Raw genomic sequence first — 17,828 nt, 5'->3', positions numbered from 1 at the left:
GAGCCAAGTATGTGGCTCTGTGCCATGGTGTGTCAGTGCCTCAGTGCCAGCCTAGAAAAGGCCCTGAAGCCAAGGATGATGGCACTAGATACAGTTCTGTCAGTACTGGTAAACCCAAGAGAGGAGTATATCACAGAATATTATTTTTCCAAGCTTGTTCTTCCTCGATGTCCATTACAATTTAACCCTGTACAAGCCACGATTTTTTTTTTAATTTGCGTTTTCATGCTTATATAAATATGAACTGAAGTAAAGAAGTCCTAGAAAAATTTTACATTGTACTTGTAACATGTCCAGAAACACTGAAATTCTTTCTAAAGCTGAGAATATGCATTTGATCTTTTTTCTTTGTTTGCATTTTCTGAAACCACACAAACTGGTTGTGTGGTTTGTTTACCTTGTGTACTGACATCACACTGGTTATTTGTAATTGAGCACAGAACTGAAATTGTGCTGTTTCAGGTTTCTAAATAGATAGATGATATAATATTTTAATATATTCATTTTATAAATAACATTTAAAATATAAAATATAAAAATATTATATAGACATATAAATTAAATATATTTATGTAATATACTTATTTAATATATTTATTATATATTTATTTATTCATGTATATATTATACATATAAAATATATAAATATATAAATATATAGAAATATGTATTTTATTACATATTTATATTTTTGTAGAAAATTTAAATATTTTATTTTATTAATACTACAATATTTTAATATTCCTCTCCCCACAAAGGGGGAGAAATATTAAAAAAAGTGATGCCATTACTGAAAACAGGGCTGATATACTGTTGGTTGGTCTACAGATGGGGTTGCTTAAATGCAACTTTTTTACTTGCTCATATTTGTCATGTGATTTTTCTTGAGGAAAAGAAGAATGAAGGATTTACCATGAAATTCAATTATTATTTACCCTTAATATATGAATACAATCTCATCCTGCAAGAAGAATTATCCTACTTATCTTGAACAGAGTTAGAACACTTTTTGGATTGAGTTACACAATTCATGTGTTCTAAAGGATTCAAAATATTTTTTTAAGAACCTCAGTCCCCTTTTGCCTCATACATTCATGCATGCCACTGAAATATGCTAAATTGATTACTTTTGTTGAGAAGCAGTAATTGAAGGTTAAGAAGCAGGTCTGCTTTTGAAGAAAGATGAGACATATCTTTCTCTGTGATCTGTAAATTTTCAGAAAAATATAGGAGGCTGTGTACTTAATTTTTCTCTGGAAATATTGCAGTGATGAATGAATAGAAAAGAAAAGATGAAAGACACAGTGCAAGAAAGATCTATGCCCTATCATAATGAAATTATTTCTGGAATTTTTTTTTTTCCTTTTTTTTTTTTTAAGAAAAAATTAATAAGTACTTTTCAAGAGTGCAAATACACTCATGACTCACCCATGAAGTCATGGGTGAACCCCAAAATCTCCTTAGTGATTAAAAGAACCTGATAAAAATAATATAACTTTTTTCCTCCCTATACATGGAGCTAGCACGAGCAATTACTCCTAGTTTTTGACACAGTGAAAGTCATATGGTGGCTCTTTGAGCCCTTGTTTTCTTGCTGCTGTGTCCCAAGTTATTCCTCATATCCTAAGGGGAAGAATATTAAATGACCTTCTGGTTAAGACAAATGTAAAAAAGCACAATTTATTCATACCAGCTAGAACAGATATAATAGAGTAACATATTTTATAAAGACACAGATGAATAAACAAAAGGGAAAAAATCATATTTAATTTGATCACGTCAAGATAACCTCATAAGACTATCTCTCTCAAACAGCTGATTTGCCACCTGCTTCTTAAAAGATGGCAGTCACGATTTCATGCTTCATGCTGCATTTCTATTTGGAGACTCTGATAAAAGCACCCATCCATGAGAAAGAATGTCCTTTCTTTTAAAGAACAAATTTCAGGACTGGGCCCTCAGGGACTACTCTCAGATATTCATCGTGGGCCAGCCTGTTGTAACTGTTAACTCAGTTAACCTGTTCTCCCTTCAGTTCTTCTGGGGAGTTCAGGCAGTTTTAATGTCTTGTCCCAAAGCTGATTTTGTCCACTTTTATCCAGGAGTTATGCTGGCTGCACTTCTTAACCAAGATATGCATCAGTCTTCTTTAGATATACAAATGATACTATCTAGACTTGATAAGATAACCCATGATTTACTAAACAATCCTCTGATTCAACAGAGGTTAAAACTTTCTGACAGAGTCCAGAATTTATCTCCAGTTGCATGAGTTTAGTTAAGATAAATTAAGGATTTCAGCCAGCCAAGGCCAATGTCAGCTTCCTCACTGAGAGCTTTTGGGAAGTCAGATAGAAACAAGGGTTTTAATAGCTTTTTCCATAGGAGCCTTGTTTAGTCAGCAGCTCTGCAGCTTGATCCAGAGCTCCACCACAAATTGAATGTTTACAGCTAAACCTGATACTTTACCTCCCTGCCCCAGACCCGGATAAGACTTCCTTTTGTGTCCTTGACTCATCACAATAGACTTGCTGAATTATCATTGGCCTCAAACTGGCCCTCTTTCCAGACTTCAATCTGACCCTGACTTTCCTTGTTCAACTTGCTGACACCTTGCAGGTGAGCCAGCTACTGCAGCTGCCTTGCTGCCATCCTCGCTTCCTTTGGGGCACAGCCTTCCCTGGGAGCCCCTGCCATGCCCCTCCCCACAGTGCCTGAACAGCATGTTTTGCTGTGGAGTGTGTTAGGACATTTTAGTCCACATGAATGTGTGAGGTACTGCCTTTGATAGAAACTTCAGATACAAGCATTTCAACACTACTTCTTAACTAAGACCAGGCTTTGTCTTTCCATCTTTGTGGTTTCAGTGTGTTTGAAACAACTGGTTCTCGATGCTTTTCCTATGTCAACAAGCAGTGCTGCGTTCTCCATCCCATCCTTAAGCACCAACTGGGGCTTGGTCCCTAAATGTCAGTGCATCTGGACTCATTTCCTCATCAATGGAGCCCTACTCCCTGTTGGATGCAAGTGTCAGACAAACACAGATAAGCATGTCCTTTTCCTTTTGGTATGAGAATATGTATTATTCCTTGTAGTACAGCAACTGGCATTTAAGTTTATCCCAGTTTTCCATATCTGATAATTTTGAACAGACATGAGAGAGATGTTACAGGCCATGTTCACAAGAAGATGTTAGTCTAGATTTGCATCTAACCTCAGAGATGTACATAATGCTATTCATGTTAGCCTGAGGACAGCATGGCACAGGAGTAGAGAGAAGTACAATGACACAGTAGGGAATAGCATAGATTAAAATAGCAAATGAGGGAAGAATTTTCAAAACTTATAGAACTAGCAAAATGCATAAAAATAAGAATGCTAGGAAGTCAAAGGAGATATAAACCATGTTCTTGGAGGAAAAATATATTAACCCAGAGAAGCCTGATAATCATTACCACCAATATCTGCAAGACCTGCAGGGGGGCAGTTTAATAATTTATTATTACAAAGCAGAGTTCAGCTTCTCAGTCTTCTCTGCAGTGAGTGCTAGTTTGCTTCATCGAGTTCAAGGATGAAGGATGCCATCATAATTTCAGATTTTACATAACGTACTCTAGTAGCATCTCTTTCTAATTACACTGTTTATAAAATGTAAAAATAAAATACTTAAAATAACTCTGCTTTTGGCTATCTGTGCACAATTAAGAGATAGTAAAATAAGATTTTAAAAATGTGTGTATATAGGAAGGCTAAATAGGGAGAGATGGTACTGTATCCTGGCTTATAATAGCTCCATCAGAGCTCCTAACAATTGCTACAGAAAAATCTGTATTTTCCCACCTTTTATTCCTTCTATATTTTAACAATATTTCCCAAAATTTCTCTGTCCTATTTTTTTTCCCCAAAGCAGCTTTATGGAGCTGAGGCAAAGATCAGTGCTTCTATTCCTGCTCTGCTACATACACTTAAATACATGCCTATAAATGAGTGAAAAAATCTACTTATTCAAGGGTCATATTCATGCTGCCAATTCAGAGTTCAAACAAAGTCACTGATGAATCAGACATTGATTTTCTACCTTGACTTCTAGAGGAAGACTATGATTTCCTGCTGCAAACCACTTTATGTGTCCTTAGATACATCTATGAACATTTCTGAGAGGAATTCTCTTTGTTTTCAGTAGTTCTTCCTCTTCAAATGAAATATATCCTAAAGAGATTTGCTGGTCTCAGCTGTATAAGAAGCTAAAAGTTCTACTATATATTTATATTTAGACAATTCCTACTTTAATGACTTTCTGATGGAAATTGAGCCTCATGGTTCTGAAGGAAATTTGAGTTTTAAGACCTTATGCTTTTTGGTTCATTAAATGTGAGCAGGAAGGACTTTTCATTGAAGTAATTTTTGGTTGCTTTTTTTTTTTTTTTCCTAAGGAAGCGAAAAAACCAGCTAGGGGCTAGATGTCCCTAGAGGATTTTCTTGCCAGAGAGCAACTTAGAACTGCCTACCTGTGTGCAATATATCTGCCACTTTTAATGATGGGGGATCACAAAAGGGCATTATGCCAGTCGTATATTTCCTGAAAACACTTGCATACTGTGTGCATCACCAGGTTTTATGGCATGCATTCAGGACATTGCTTTCCTTTCCTGACTGCTGGCAGTTCTACGTCTGCTGCTAGATTGGCGAGAGCCTAAGCATGGGAGAGACTTGGCCTTAGGCCATCTCAGTATCCTCAAACCTTTACAGGCAATTAAGCAGGAAACAACATGGATATTTCTTATCTACACAGCATAGGAAGGAAATTGTAGTTAAATGCGACATCTTCTGCTCTCAAGTAGAATGCAGTACTGTTTAAAACCTGATTTTGAATGGCAGATTCCATTTGTCTTCCAAAGGCAAAAAAAAATGATGAACAAAAGATATGTGTAGTCTGAGTATAATTAAGAGGACATAAGCTATATAGATTTTTTTTCTGGATGGTTCTTCAAAACAAAACTTAAATATGAAAAAAGCTGAAATCGTAGGATTAGCTCTTTGAAGATTACTTTTATATATGCCTCAGAAAAATATAGAATGGAAGATAAATAAAAATAACTCACTGCAACACAGTATAAAATCTGACACTTCAAAACAGTAGGTTCTTTTATCCCCAGGGAGATAAACAGAAGAGTTGAAAACTACATTAAGGATACTTTATGGTATAGTCTTAACATCTAGGAAGGAAGTTTGGCAGTCTGCCACCACCTTCCAAATTAGACAAGCAACTTAGAGCAAGAAAATTCATGCTTATTCAGCAGCACTTTAGGGATGTTCTTTAATATTTTAGCTTGCAATGAAAGTTTTCTTTTAAGATGTTAATAAAGTCAGATGTGATTTTAAAACTTCTGAGTAGAAAACAAAATTGATGTATAGTTTCTTTTCGGTTTGGACTAGTTTCTCATTTCCTATGTACCACATCTTGTCTCTCAGACTCTTCCTTACAGGTTTTGAATATGTATGTGAATTCTAAACACATTTCAGCCTAAATTTCTACAGATTTTATGAAATTCTCATTTGGTGACTGGATGAAAGATACAAAATATGTCCTTTGAGGTAAAGGCTTCAACATGATTCTACTGCACTGCTATTCTTACTATTCTTTTTATTCATTTGGTTATTATTCTTGTTATTGTTGTATAATAATAAATACATGAGCATATGCAAAAAAAAATGTTATAATCTCCACAGCAATTGAAAATATTAAAGCATCTTCAGTTTAAGTGAATGCAAATAGAAAGCACAGAATCAATTAAACAAAAGTTGACATGAAAAGACTTGTATGCATGTAAATTTCCTTGGAACTACATCTTCAGGTTTTTCAGGTTTTTTCAGTTTTTATATGAATTCATAAATTGCATTATGAGATGTATAAATCAGTACAGAAGCAAGAAGGTAAAACGAAGATTATGTCCTCATACAAATTACACAGCTGGTGGATAGAAAAATATATAAGAATTATTCTATAATTCTTACATGTAAGAATTATAGAAGAATATTCTGTAGAATAGAAGAATTAAAAAACCCTTTAAACAAACTGGCCCAGGTACCACAACTTGTGTAGGCACAGGGAGAAAAGGGACAAGAGAGAAAACCCTAAACCTCCCCCCTCCGTCATACGGATAACAAATCTTGCTTATATTCCCTATCAGAAGCCCCATCCTTGTCCAAAGATGAAAATTATGTCCGTTGGTCCTGCCTTCACTGCTGCCTGGATGCTTTTCACTTTCACAGACACTTGGGATGACTGGACAATGATTCTGCCAAATGGTCTGAAGGAACCGCAAGAATTGGACCTGCAAAGCAGCGTACTGTGTCAAATTTTACTTTGTATGACCATTTGATCATTGGCCAGGAATTGACCAGGCAAAAAACACGTACAGAAAAGATATATCACCAATTAACCAAGCTTACAATAATTTGAACTGGTGTAATTACACCAGCCGCACACTTTCTGTGTCCTCTCTCCACCCCAAAGTGTTGCCCCAGGGAATGTTTCTTATCTGTGATGACTGAGTACAGGCTGGGATCCCCTCATGTCTCCAGGGGGGTCCCTGTAGCCTTAGCAAGCTTTCTACCCTCACTCCAAATATCACATTGTTACATAACTGGAAACAAAAAAACAAATTGGCACGCCAAAAAGGATCCTATTCAGAATTCAATGAAAATTGCAACCGCCAAATTTACAACTGGAACTTAGGAAAGCAAGTCGCAGACTCCCTCTTTTACCCATGGGTAGCTGCAGCTAAAGCCCTTGGTGACATAAGTCACCTGGGGTATTGGCTTAGCAAGCAGGCCAATGCAACATCTGCTGCCCTGAGTGATCTCTTAAAGGATGCGGAGACCACCAGACACGCATCTCTACAGAACTGAGCAGAAATTGACTTCCTACTACTCACACATGGACATGGCTGCAAGGACTTTGAAGGGATGGGCTGCTTCAACCTCTCTTCACATTCAGAGTCCATCCATGCAAACATCCAGAAACTGAAAGAAGTAGTGAAGGACTTAAAAGCGGAAAACACCCCAGACTGGGCCAATGGCCTTCTCAGTCACTGGGGACTAACAGGATAGGTGCCATCTTTAGTTAAGGGAATTTTCTGGATTTTTATTGTGATTATTGTTGTATTTCTTTCTCATGCTTTCTCCATTGCTTCAAAAAGCTATAAGAAATGCCATTTTACTAAATAGAGAGGGAGGAGTTGTGGAGGAAGCCCAGTCCTCAGACAGGTATCTCCTCTGGAGATCAACCCCCCAAGACAAGATAAAACTGCCTAGTCACTGTGACTAAGCTGTGGACCCCTCCCTGCCTCAGGACCCCATGTTATCTCCCTGTTAACCATTGGTCACCTTATCCCCTCTCAGACCATTGGTCCCCTTCCCAAACCTCCCCTTCCCTATAAAAACCCCAGCTTTTACCCAGTTTTGGGTTAGACCATCACTGGCCCCCTCCGTTGAAGCCTGCATTAAAGACTCCTTGCAGAATGCTACATGGTCTTCCTGTCTCTTATCTGCATTGGCTGGGTTAACACCTTAATGGAGCTGGCTGGGCTGAACAGGTCTGATCATAGAGCAGAAATCGCTGCTTAGAGAGCTGATCACTTAAAGTCCTTGGCTGTGCTCCAGGGGTTACCCCTGGCTGGAGTCTGTCTGTAGAACCCCGGATGGTGGCTCTGTCCCCTGGGACAGCCTGGCTATCTGGCTATCTGGCCCGGCAGAAGCCGGGGGTCAGACAGGCTCCCAGGACCCAGCCCAACACCAGACCACACTACAGGTTTATTTGTTCCCATTCCCTCTGTATACTGTAAATTAGGAGTCATGCTAGAAACTGAATGAGTATAAAATTAGTATGTCAACAGGTTGATCAAACACATATACCATGATCCATGAAGCATTTTAGAGCCTTTGAAATGGCTGCTATCCAAATAAAATTTAAAAGCAAGGTAACCCAGGCCTTTTATCCTCATTCCCTAGCATAAGGTTTTATCCAGTTATGATAAAGAAACAAGCACTCTCACTAATTTGCTCTTCCATGTCACAAATAAAGCATATGAGGCAATATTAAATGACCACTAGGTTAGCATTCTTGTATGAAAGAGAGGTTGATTACTGTTATTGCCCATAATTACCCAAAGAGGGAAGAGACTGCAGTATGTAATATGCCTTTCTTGTACAAATGCTATACTCCACACCCTACCCTGTAATAGGTGTCTGTAGGAATGTCCAGTTATTTAAAACATCTTTTTTTCTTTTGTTGTTTCTATCTTTTTCACTTTTTTATCTATGTGCTGGATAGCTGTCCATTTTATCCTTCTGCAGGTGTTTTTTTAATAGGTTTACTGCTATTGCAAGGACAGAGCTAAGTGGGCTGCAGCATAATTGCAGACGGGATGCACACTGTGAAAAAGCTGATGTTTTAAATGTCAAGTCAATTTTTAAGGGGAAAATGGCCCAGAAAAAATATAGATCTATGATTTAGGGACACTATTTTTAAACAGCTGATTGCTGGTAACTGAAATAATGTTCTAACTTTAAGCAATTAAGAAGTAATCCTATGATTTTGAAATTCAAATTGGTACCTTGCAAGGGAGAGTCAACTTTTCTTTTTAATATTGCCAGATGACTGACTTTAGAAACTATGAAAATTATTTTAGTAAATAATAATTTTAATGGAATTATATTTTAATTTAATTCCATTAAACCTTTTAAATAGCTTTATTTACTTTCTTCATATGTATCTACTAATTTAAATTACTTGCTTCCACTTTGTAGGAATGTTAAACTTGAATTTGAGCTGTAAACAGATAAAAACCAGGTAAATTATTAATACAGTTTTAAGTTTTTCCACATGTGTGTCAGCCAAATGTAACTATTGTTTTTCCCATTGCATGCACGAATTTTGTTTGCATCTTTTTGCCAGCTGTTTTAAGATTTTTTAACTAGACCTTATTTACCATTTATTATCCAAAACTGTGTTTCATATAAAATTCATTAATTTGTAGTGTTTTTATAAAAAACCTTTTAAAAACTACTAATATAACATCAAAGCACTTCCTAGATGTACAAATGCATTTCCACAAAGACCCCTGAAATAAGGTGGCACTAGTTTTTCCCTTTCTTGTGTTTGTAAGTGGAGATGTAAACCAAAATTAAGAAATGTTTGTATGTCAAGCATGCAAAAGAATGGATTTGGCTTTTTGGCTCTCTAAACGTTTTAATAGACCAAGATACATTCAAAGCACAAGTTCAATTAGTTTAAAGCTCAATAAAAGAACCCAGAAGTTCTGAAAATATGACCTCAAGTTGCTTCTTCATGATAAGGAAAAAGCATTGCAAATATTGTCAGACAGAACTTTGTTCTCCCTAGTTTTGTTTTTTTTACTTTAATTGTAAAACTTCACCTCATTTTCTCCTTGCTTCCAACATAAATGCTCTGAATTTCTGCATCCATAATCACAGAATGTAGCAGGGACACTAAGTGTGTGGTCAGGTCGTAAGCATCATTCTGCATGTATACAACAGCTGAATTTACATTGCAGAATTTTTTTTCAATTCTAAAAGTCGTATGTTTCACCTCTTTGCTTTTTTGTTTTAATTATATGGTAAAATTCACATTATAATTATTGAATTGCAAAGCTTATTTACAGGAGTAGTTGCTGCTCCTGATTTCTATGGAAATACATTTAAGGTAGTGACATTTGAAGCCATCTGTGGTTTCTAGATTTCATGTCTCTGATTTTAGACAAGTTGAATGTACACACAAGCTTAGTTTACGCACATTTTTTATGCAGTGCAAGACACTGATGATAGAGAAGGAGTGGCAGAAGAATACAATGTGCCATTGACAACTTCCTTGCATGGGTTTGCTCTCTACTCCAGGACGTCAGGAGCCATGGAACCCCGCTGGGGGCAGGCTGGGCAGGTTTGTGGTGGATCTGGGAAGCAGCATCCTACAGCATCCTACAGCATCCTACAGCATCCTGCATCAGAAACAGGCAACCCCACCCGGCAGCCAGGATGGATCCCCCAATGGGCTGGAGTGGGTGAGCCAGACAGATGTGTTTGTGCCCCCCTCAGGACCCCAAGGTGAGAACTTCCCCATCCCACACCACCACACTTCTGTCCTTGAAGGGTGCTGTAGCATGGAAAAAATTCTCCTATACCTTCTTTCCGTGTTTAAGAAATGTCTCAATATGTCTGCATTTATGCAATAGAAGTTGTTTTCATCCCTGTGCAGATGTTTTAGGTTCAGCTAAATAGCAATTTTAAACATAGGGTACCAAGTTTGCAAACTATTATCAACCATGCAAAAGATTGGCTGGTCAGAAAGAGAAAACAGATTTTGCAAATGTTCCTAAAGCTGCTTATGAAATAATGATAACATGTACAAATAATCTAGATTATGTTTGTGCTTTCTGGAATATTTAGGGGATTTCAAATACATGCAATTACAATCAGGAACAATTTAATAACATTTAGTAGCTAAGTAATAATTTCCTTTCCAAGTATCCCAAAGCATATTATGTATTTCTGTCTAGTAATGAAATCCTAGTATTTGTTAGATGAAGTGTGGCATCTGATCTGCTTTAGCCCAATAAACCAGTTTGCATAAAAAGAAATAGAGAAACATTTCTTCCTTTGCAAGGTGAAGAGTTTACAACTGTAGAATATAAAAGGAAAATGTAAATTGAGATCTGGCCAGAATGAGAGCATAAAGTTATTTTCTACTGAAACATTCCATAGAATCTCTTTCACGGCTAGGACTGGTCTCAGTGTATTCCCCTCAGTGCCCATTTGAATGATGTACTTAGAATGACAAATGTCTAAACAATGCATTGCAATAGGTAAAATATGATTTTATTTTTCTTTTAATTCAAGTATCAAAAATACTACAAAAGCACTTAATTTATTTTGATTTTATATCACATTTTTTTATGCACAATAAGGAAAACCTATCTATAGGTTCCTTGTGTGTCACTGATTCCTGTTAAAATTATGTATGTCTTTTGCAAGTGCTTTCATTTCAGAACCAAGATTTTCTTTGGAAATGGATGTATTTCTAAACAGTCTATGTCTTGAAACAATTTGAAACTGTGCAAAGCAATTCTGAAGGATATAACTTTACAGTCATTGCAAAAGAATTCATTGATTTCTCAGTTTTAAAAATCCTTTTTTATATTTATCCTTTTGTAAGGATATGTCATTTGAAGTACATTATCTCAGAACGTCTTTTTCCACATATATCCTTCACCATTGAATTGGTAGAAGTTTAACAAGTTATTTTGGAGCTTGGAGAATTAATTCTGGCTTTTCTGATGCTGTTATGAAATAGATACAAAATATCACTTTCTATTACCCCCCAGTTTTGAAGTTAATTTCCTCTTTAAATTTGGTCTTGGAAAAAATAACAAACACTGCATATTTGGACAACGCATGTGTGCTTTGAACAATATATGACACTGACATAGAATACCATCAAATTTCAAGTGGTTTTGTGTTTCATTTTTTATTATTATCAGTAAACACTGTGAAGTTGCATACTACTATTTCCTATATATATAGGAATATAGTGTAACATAGGAACAACTACTATTTCTGAGAGGAACTCACAAATAAACTAGAAAATTGATTTCACATAAACTATAAAATTTTGACTTATGTAAGAGTACAAATACATTTTGTCAAGAATCTTTCTCAAACTCTACTTCTTTTTTTGACCTAGTTTGAGTTTAATTTAAAAAAAAAAGAAAAGATGCTACCAATGTCATGAGAGAAAGAAAAACAAAACAAAACAAAGGCACTTTTGCTCTTCATTGACTAGGTTTTCTTTTTATTGATGTAGTTAAGGAATAACACCATAATATTTCCAGCAGCCAAATGTTCTGCAAGCCTAAAGGTCTTTCCTTCATGACTCCTACAGCAGCTGAGGAAAAGGAACAGCTATGAGGCATTGGTAATCAAAAATTCACAGCCAAACTTGTTTCTAAGGAAACTGTACTAAATAAAGTTTGACACTCTTTCATTAGGGCTACTGTTTCAGTCTGTCCTGGGGAGACAAATTTAGTTTCATATTTTTCATTCCATCAGGATGGTAATAGCAGCAGTTTAGAGTCATTTTAACATCCTCTCTATGTCACTTTTCACTGAGTTCTTAAAACTGCTTTGGGGATTATTTTTTCTTTGTCTACTGGTGGTTAATTTCCTTTAATCCCAAATCTTTCAACCTCTGAAACACTTCAGATATACAGAATTAGCCTCTCTTTCTAAATTACTCATCACATCTTCATATTCTGTCACCCTGTATATTTCACAAAAAAAAGGTTTTCTTGCAGAAGCATACATTTCCACATTTCACACCCTTTATATATATATGAAAGTGCTCAGAGCCTAACCTCTTTATAAGTGTAATTTCAGTGCATGAGGTATTGACACAATGGGTTCAGTTCATTTGCTCCTTTGCTGACTGTTTGTTGACAAGAAGTCGACATCCATTTGAATTGCTTTAGGATATCCTTCCTGATGTCCATCTATGAGTCCAGAGTGGCACATATCTCCTGTAGGCTCTTTGTCAGATATGTCAGCCACACTTAAATCTCTCAGGTCATCTCAGATGGCACTAGACACCTTTGTTTACAAGGCAGAATCAAACACTCCACTTCAGCACATCATTTTTCTGTGAGACCTAGATAACTGTTTAAAGTTAAACAGCACTCCAGGGCACCTCTGAATATGGAAGATATCCCTGCACTGCTGGAGTCTGTTCAGTAAAATCCCTGATTTGTCCTCACACAACTGGTAAAATGAGCCCCAAAATAGCCACTTGAAACTTTTTCCAGGTAATACAGCAAACACTGTTCTCCTAAATCTACAATAAGTAATAAAACATACAGACCATGGGTCAGAAAAAGCATTCAAAAATAAGAAATGAGATTGCATGATCTATGAGCAGGAATACACTATGCAGAAATGGTGATTGGTTTTCTGCATTCCAAAATTAGTAAATAGATATTCTGCTTTTAGAAGTTCTCTGATATTCTGGAATTCCTTCGAGGGTGGTGTTCTCTATTATTTTTCTTTTAGTACGTTGCTTTACTGCCCTGATGGTGGAGCAGACTGGCTCCAAATTGGGAAAAAAACCTTCAAGTGTATTTCACTCATACTTGGTCTTCAAAGAATTATTTATTCCTGTGCACATGTTGATCTCACTTTGTAGTGCAGGAAACATCCATAATTTTTAGTGCAAATGGGGAGATACTGCCTCAGAATTTCTAACTTTGTTAATGCAGATTTGCAAAGGTCTACACATGAACCACAACACTAACTACTAGGAATGCTGATGACCTAAATATATTTGATTTCCACCAGAAGTAAGAGACTCATGTTCCTTTGTTCTGCAGAAAAACTTTCAAGGGGCACCTGTTGACATTTTCACCAGGCAGTCCTAATGAGTCAGAAACATGGGAGAAATTGAAATGAAAATACAAGAAAAAAAGAAAGAGAAAATTTTCCTCTGTAGATAATTTACAAAAAGTGCATGTTTAGGCTTCCTGGAAAGTTAGCTCAGACAATAAAAAGATAAGGTCTTGCAGAAGTTGATTTTTGTCTAAAAAATTTTAAATGGGCAGTATAATCATGTAGAAGTTTAAGTCATATTATATTTTAAATGGGAAAACTGAATCCTAAAAATTAAGATCAGAGTAGAATCTTCCTGATTCTGCTCCACAGTGAGGGGGCAGTGAGTGACAGGCTGTTTGGTACTACGTTGTCAGCCAGAATTAAACCATAACACAGAACAACAGGTACTTTTTTAAAGCTATACCTATATAACTGACTGAAATTCAGTGCAGTTTTGCTTATAAGTTGTCCTACAGTATCCTGTATAACATGTTTTGGTTGTTCTCCCAAATGAGAAAGCCTCAGAATTTTAGTGCAGCAATTAGATATTTCATCAATTCTAGGAGATTTAAATGTTCTGAAATGCAGACTAAAGCTTTTTTTCTTTTGCCCTTTTGGCACAATTTTGTGTTATTTCTAATATTTGCAGTGGGCTACATCAGACAAATCACTATGCTTATCTAATTATCACCTTTAGGATTTTAATTTTGTTTTCCCAGATGTCTTAGGAAAACTGTTTAGCTTAATAAGAACTGCAGCAAGAGCTTCACAGACTTAATCTTAAAAAAAAAAAAAAAAAAGATGTGAAGCATTTATATAATTATGTTATTCTTAAAAAGTCAAAAGCAATGACTGATTTAAAAGTATTGCAGGTTTTTGTTTCTCAGATTCCTACTCTGACACGTGCCTGTAATACAGTTATTAATTACACATATGATTAGTATATCATTTTATTAGAATTCCTGTTTGCTTGTGTCCATTTCACTGCTTCCTTTCTCTTCGTCTCCATTTCATAAAACATTCTCCTTTTTTTCTTTTTACTGTGTTTTATTTAGAAACTGTCTTTATTTTTCTCCCATTTTCCCTATTTATTTATGTGCTTGTCTCTTGTTAGCTACATCTACTTTTCATATTATGTTTCCCTCAGGATTTGCACTGGAACAGAGGAAAGGTTTGAGGAGGAAGGAATGACAGAGAGAAAGTACCATGAACTGACCATAATCCCCTCTTCCTACACCACCTGATTCCTTGCTGAAAAGATCACCATCAGGCCAGTGCCAACAGTAAGGCGGGGACGACAGAAGACTGGAATGAAGAACTGAAGCTGAGACTGGGAAAAGAGAGAGAACAGGAAAAGACTTAATGTTTGTCTTTTTGTTTCCCACTACCCAGATCTATAACTAAATATTTATTTTAATTGAAAATAAATATTCATTTTTATTGTAGTTAATAAGCAATTTTCCTGAAGCCAGGTCTGCATTTCCTGCAATGGTAAGTTGTAAGGGATCTCCCCACCTTTGTCCCAACCCGAGATTCCTGCTCTCCATGCTTTCTCCATTATTGCTGTCTTCTTTTCCGGAGGTGGGTGCAGGGCAGCTGAGTGGGAGTTTGGCTGTTAGCCAAGACTGAGCAACCACACCAAATCAGATCAAGGTTAGCATAAGTTTTTCCCTGCACTCTGCAGAAGAAATCATACTATACCTTCATCTCAGTTACAAACTTCAAAATTAAGGGTTATCCTTCACTATCTCTAAAAAAAGCTGGTGGAAATACCTCTGCTATAAATGTTTTACCTTAAACCAGATAGGAACTGATCAAAATTCTAAATTTTATTTATTTCCACCTTTTTTTTCTTATTCTCCTTTCTGCCTTCTTCCTTTTCTGCCATAGTCTCTAATCTTTTAGCTTTTTTCTCCTACTCTCCTCATTTTCCTGTGTTTTCAGTAACATAAAGGAATTAAATTTTACCCTCATTTACTATCACGGGTAATATTTTACTCATATGTGCAATGAACTGCATTTTTTAACAATGTGTGTCACTGAATCTCCATTAGGGTTACTGTACCTATGATATTATATAGAGCATAAGATCTGGTCCAGAATTCCTCATGGTACTTAATGGAACCATTCTCTTTTTATGTAATCAACTGATAAACTAAATTATTGTGCTCAGACTGAGGGCCTCTGAATAATAAATAGCCCCTGGTTTTGATTTTTCTTTTATTATTATTATTATCCCAAGATGTAATTTAATAAAATCAGTATTATTGGTTTTGTCACATTAAAGTTATCATAGCTAACTTAAAGTATAACTTCTTTAGATAATTTCTAAAAGTAATAAGAAAAAATGAAAACCACCCTTTGCCAATTACCATAGTAGATTTTTTTTCCCTTCCATTTCTTCCTTCTGATATATGCTGCAACATATGAAATTGTTCATTTCCACTATTAATATAGTAAACACAAGAGAATGTAATATATATTCACATAGAACATCAGGTGCTCCTTTACAGATTACTGAAACAGATGACAGTTTATTGTCAATGACATTACCTGAATTGGCTATGTCATTGCATGAGCAGTATGGTTGAGCATGCCTTGGCATAATGTACTGGCAATTCTCAGAACAGCAGTTCTCATAAACCCCAATTAGAGATGACAATGCCAAATAATCATAAATCTTGATGAAGATTAGGAGACAATGATTTGTGTTCTAACAGCAGCATGACAAAAAAAATTACAATTAGTATTCATTGAGTTCCATGAAAATGAGCCAGAAATCTTTTGAACAACAATAAATCTATACAGAGGTGCTTGTCTCAGATGATTTGAAAGAAACATAGGGTCCTACAAAATGAAATTTGCTATGAATCCATCAAAAGAACATTTCCTGTGCTTGCAATTATTCGGGATAGATTTTTGTAATAAAGATACATTTCAACCATTTTTTCTTTGTTCTTTTATGATTTGTGGTTTTCATTGTGTTATGTTTGTAACATGAATTTGTTTAGTCCTGAGACCTCACTATAGAAAATGTAAGCAGATACCTCTAATGAATAATAAACTGAATCACAGTTGGCATAAACACATTCAGTAATGACACCCAAACGAGTAGTGTGTGGGCAGCAATTTAAACACCAGCTTGAAAAGCAAAATGGCAGTATAACAGAGCAGGAAGGTGATCATCTTTCTCCATATGGCTCTGCTGAGACCACATATACAACCCTGAATGCTGAAACTTCCTGGGTGTTTCAGTATGAAGGTGATACTGACTAATCCTGTCTTTATTCTCAAACATATTCACTGACATGGCAAGGTCTTCTGAAACCTTTAATGACATATGCTCTTCTTTCTTTTGGTCACTGACCTTACACAGTATTATCTTTGTGATCCTATCTCTGAGTGGTTATTTTTAATATTCCACTGAAGAATGTATAATGAATATGTGTCAAAGCAGTTCAAGCATTGTTTTCTTTCAGAAATTAACAAATTATTTTAGGATATATTTTTAATTAAAATAAGAAACAAAATTTAAACAGAATTCATATAATGCTTTTCACAAAACAGAAGTCTCTCTATCCTTTGTCCAGCATGAAAACATAAAGGTTCCACTTCTATGTTTTTCTCTAAGCACTATATTTTCCAAAATAAGAGAAAATTAGGGAAAGTAATTTGCCTGTATTTTTCTTTACTTTCAGAGTTCCAGAGCTGGGTTTAGTATGTATGTAAGTAGTTTTGAGTTTTTCTGACCTAATTACATTGCTGTAAGTTTTCTTCCTAATATAAGGTTATTAAAATGGAAGACTGAACTAAGCCCTGTTCTGTTCTTTTATGTTCTGATATTCTTGTATTCTGTGCTAGTCTAATTTAGTTTCTATTCTTTTCTCAGGCCAAGAGTATGTATGGTCACTGCTTTAGAATCTTATCAACTCCTTGATTACGTGTTTGTACCAGGATGCTTTGTACCATGAGAACAAATTAAGCAGACACAATGCTAGATATCCTCAGATAATAATGAATGTATTACTAACAATAATTGAAGTAATAGTGTTGATATTACAGCATTATCTAAAAAAAAAGTGAAATAAAACAGGGTTCTGTATTTTAGTTTCATTTGAAATAGTTTAACTAGATTCTAGTCACTTAACCAGGTGGAATGGATCTGTACTTCTACCAGGAAGTATAATTTCCTATAGTCGGACATATTTTAGTCTACCACTTATTTCATTATTTATTCCTGCTCTTATTGATATTTCACATTATTTCAAAACATTAATTTATTTAGAATGACTGCTTTTTTTTGCTTTTTTTCTTTTTCTTTTTCTTTTTTTTTTTTTTTGTGTGGAATATTTGCTTTTAAAAATAAATGTCTCCCTTTAAAATATATGACTCAT

General features: G+C 35.5%; 1 protein-coding gene across 2 annotated transcripts in view; it reads left to right on the top strand.

Annotated features, from left to right (window-relative positions):
- Positions 1-17,247, top strand: part of LOC147652962 (uncharacterized) — a 35,027-nt gene extending 17,780 nt beyond the window's left edge. The window contains exons 4-7 of one of the 2 annotated variants that reach the window (XM_086889969.1): positions 2,868-3,067; positions 5,473-5,595; positions 9,919-10,125; positions 14,582-17,247. In XM_086889969.1, the coding sequence (XP_086746095.1) occupies positions 2,868-3,067; positions 5,473-5,493 (221 nt within the window). In that variant the 3' untranslated portion in view covers positions 5,494-5,595; positions 9,919-10,125; positions 14,582-17,247. The remainder of the gene's footprint in view (positions 1-2,867; positions 3,068-5,472; positions 5,596-9,918; positions 10,126-14,581) is intronic. The other variant, XR_015287043.1, reaches the window with a different exon arrangement.
- Positions 17,248-17,828: the final 581 nt, after the last annotated feature.

The sequence above is a fragment of the Cyanistes caeruleus genome, chromosome 5 (genome assembly GCF_971803275.1).
Source record: "Cyanistes caeruleus chromosome 5, bCyaCae1.hap1.1, whole genome shotgun sequence".
In the NCBI taxonomy this organism is placed as follows: Eukaryota; Metazoa; Chordata; class Aves; order Passeriformes; family Paridae; genus Cyanistes; species Cyanistes caeruleus.
This window is presented reverse-complemented; position numbering and strand designations above follow the sequence as displayed.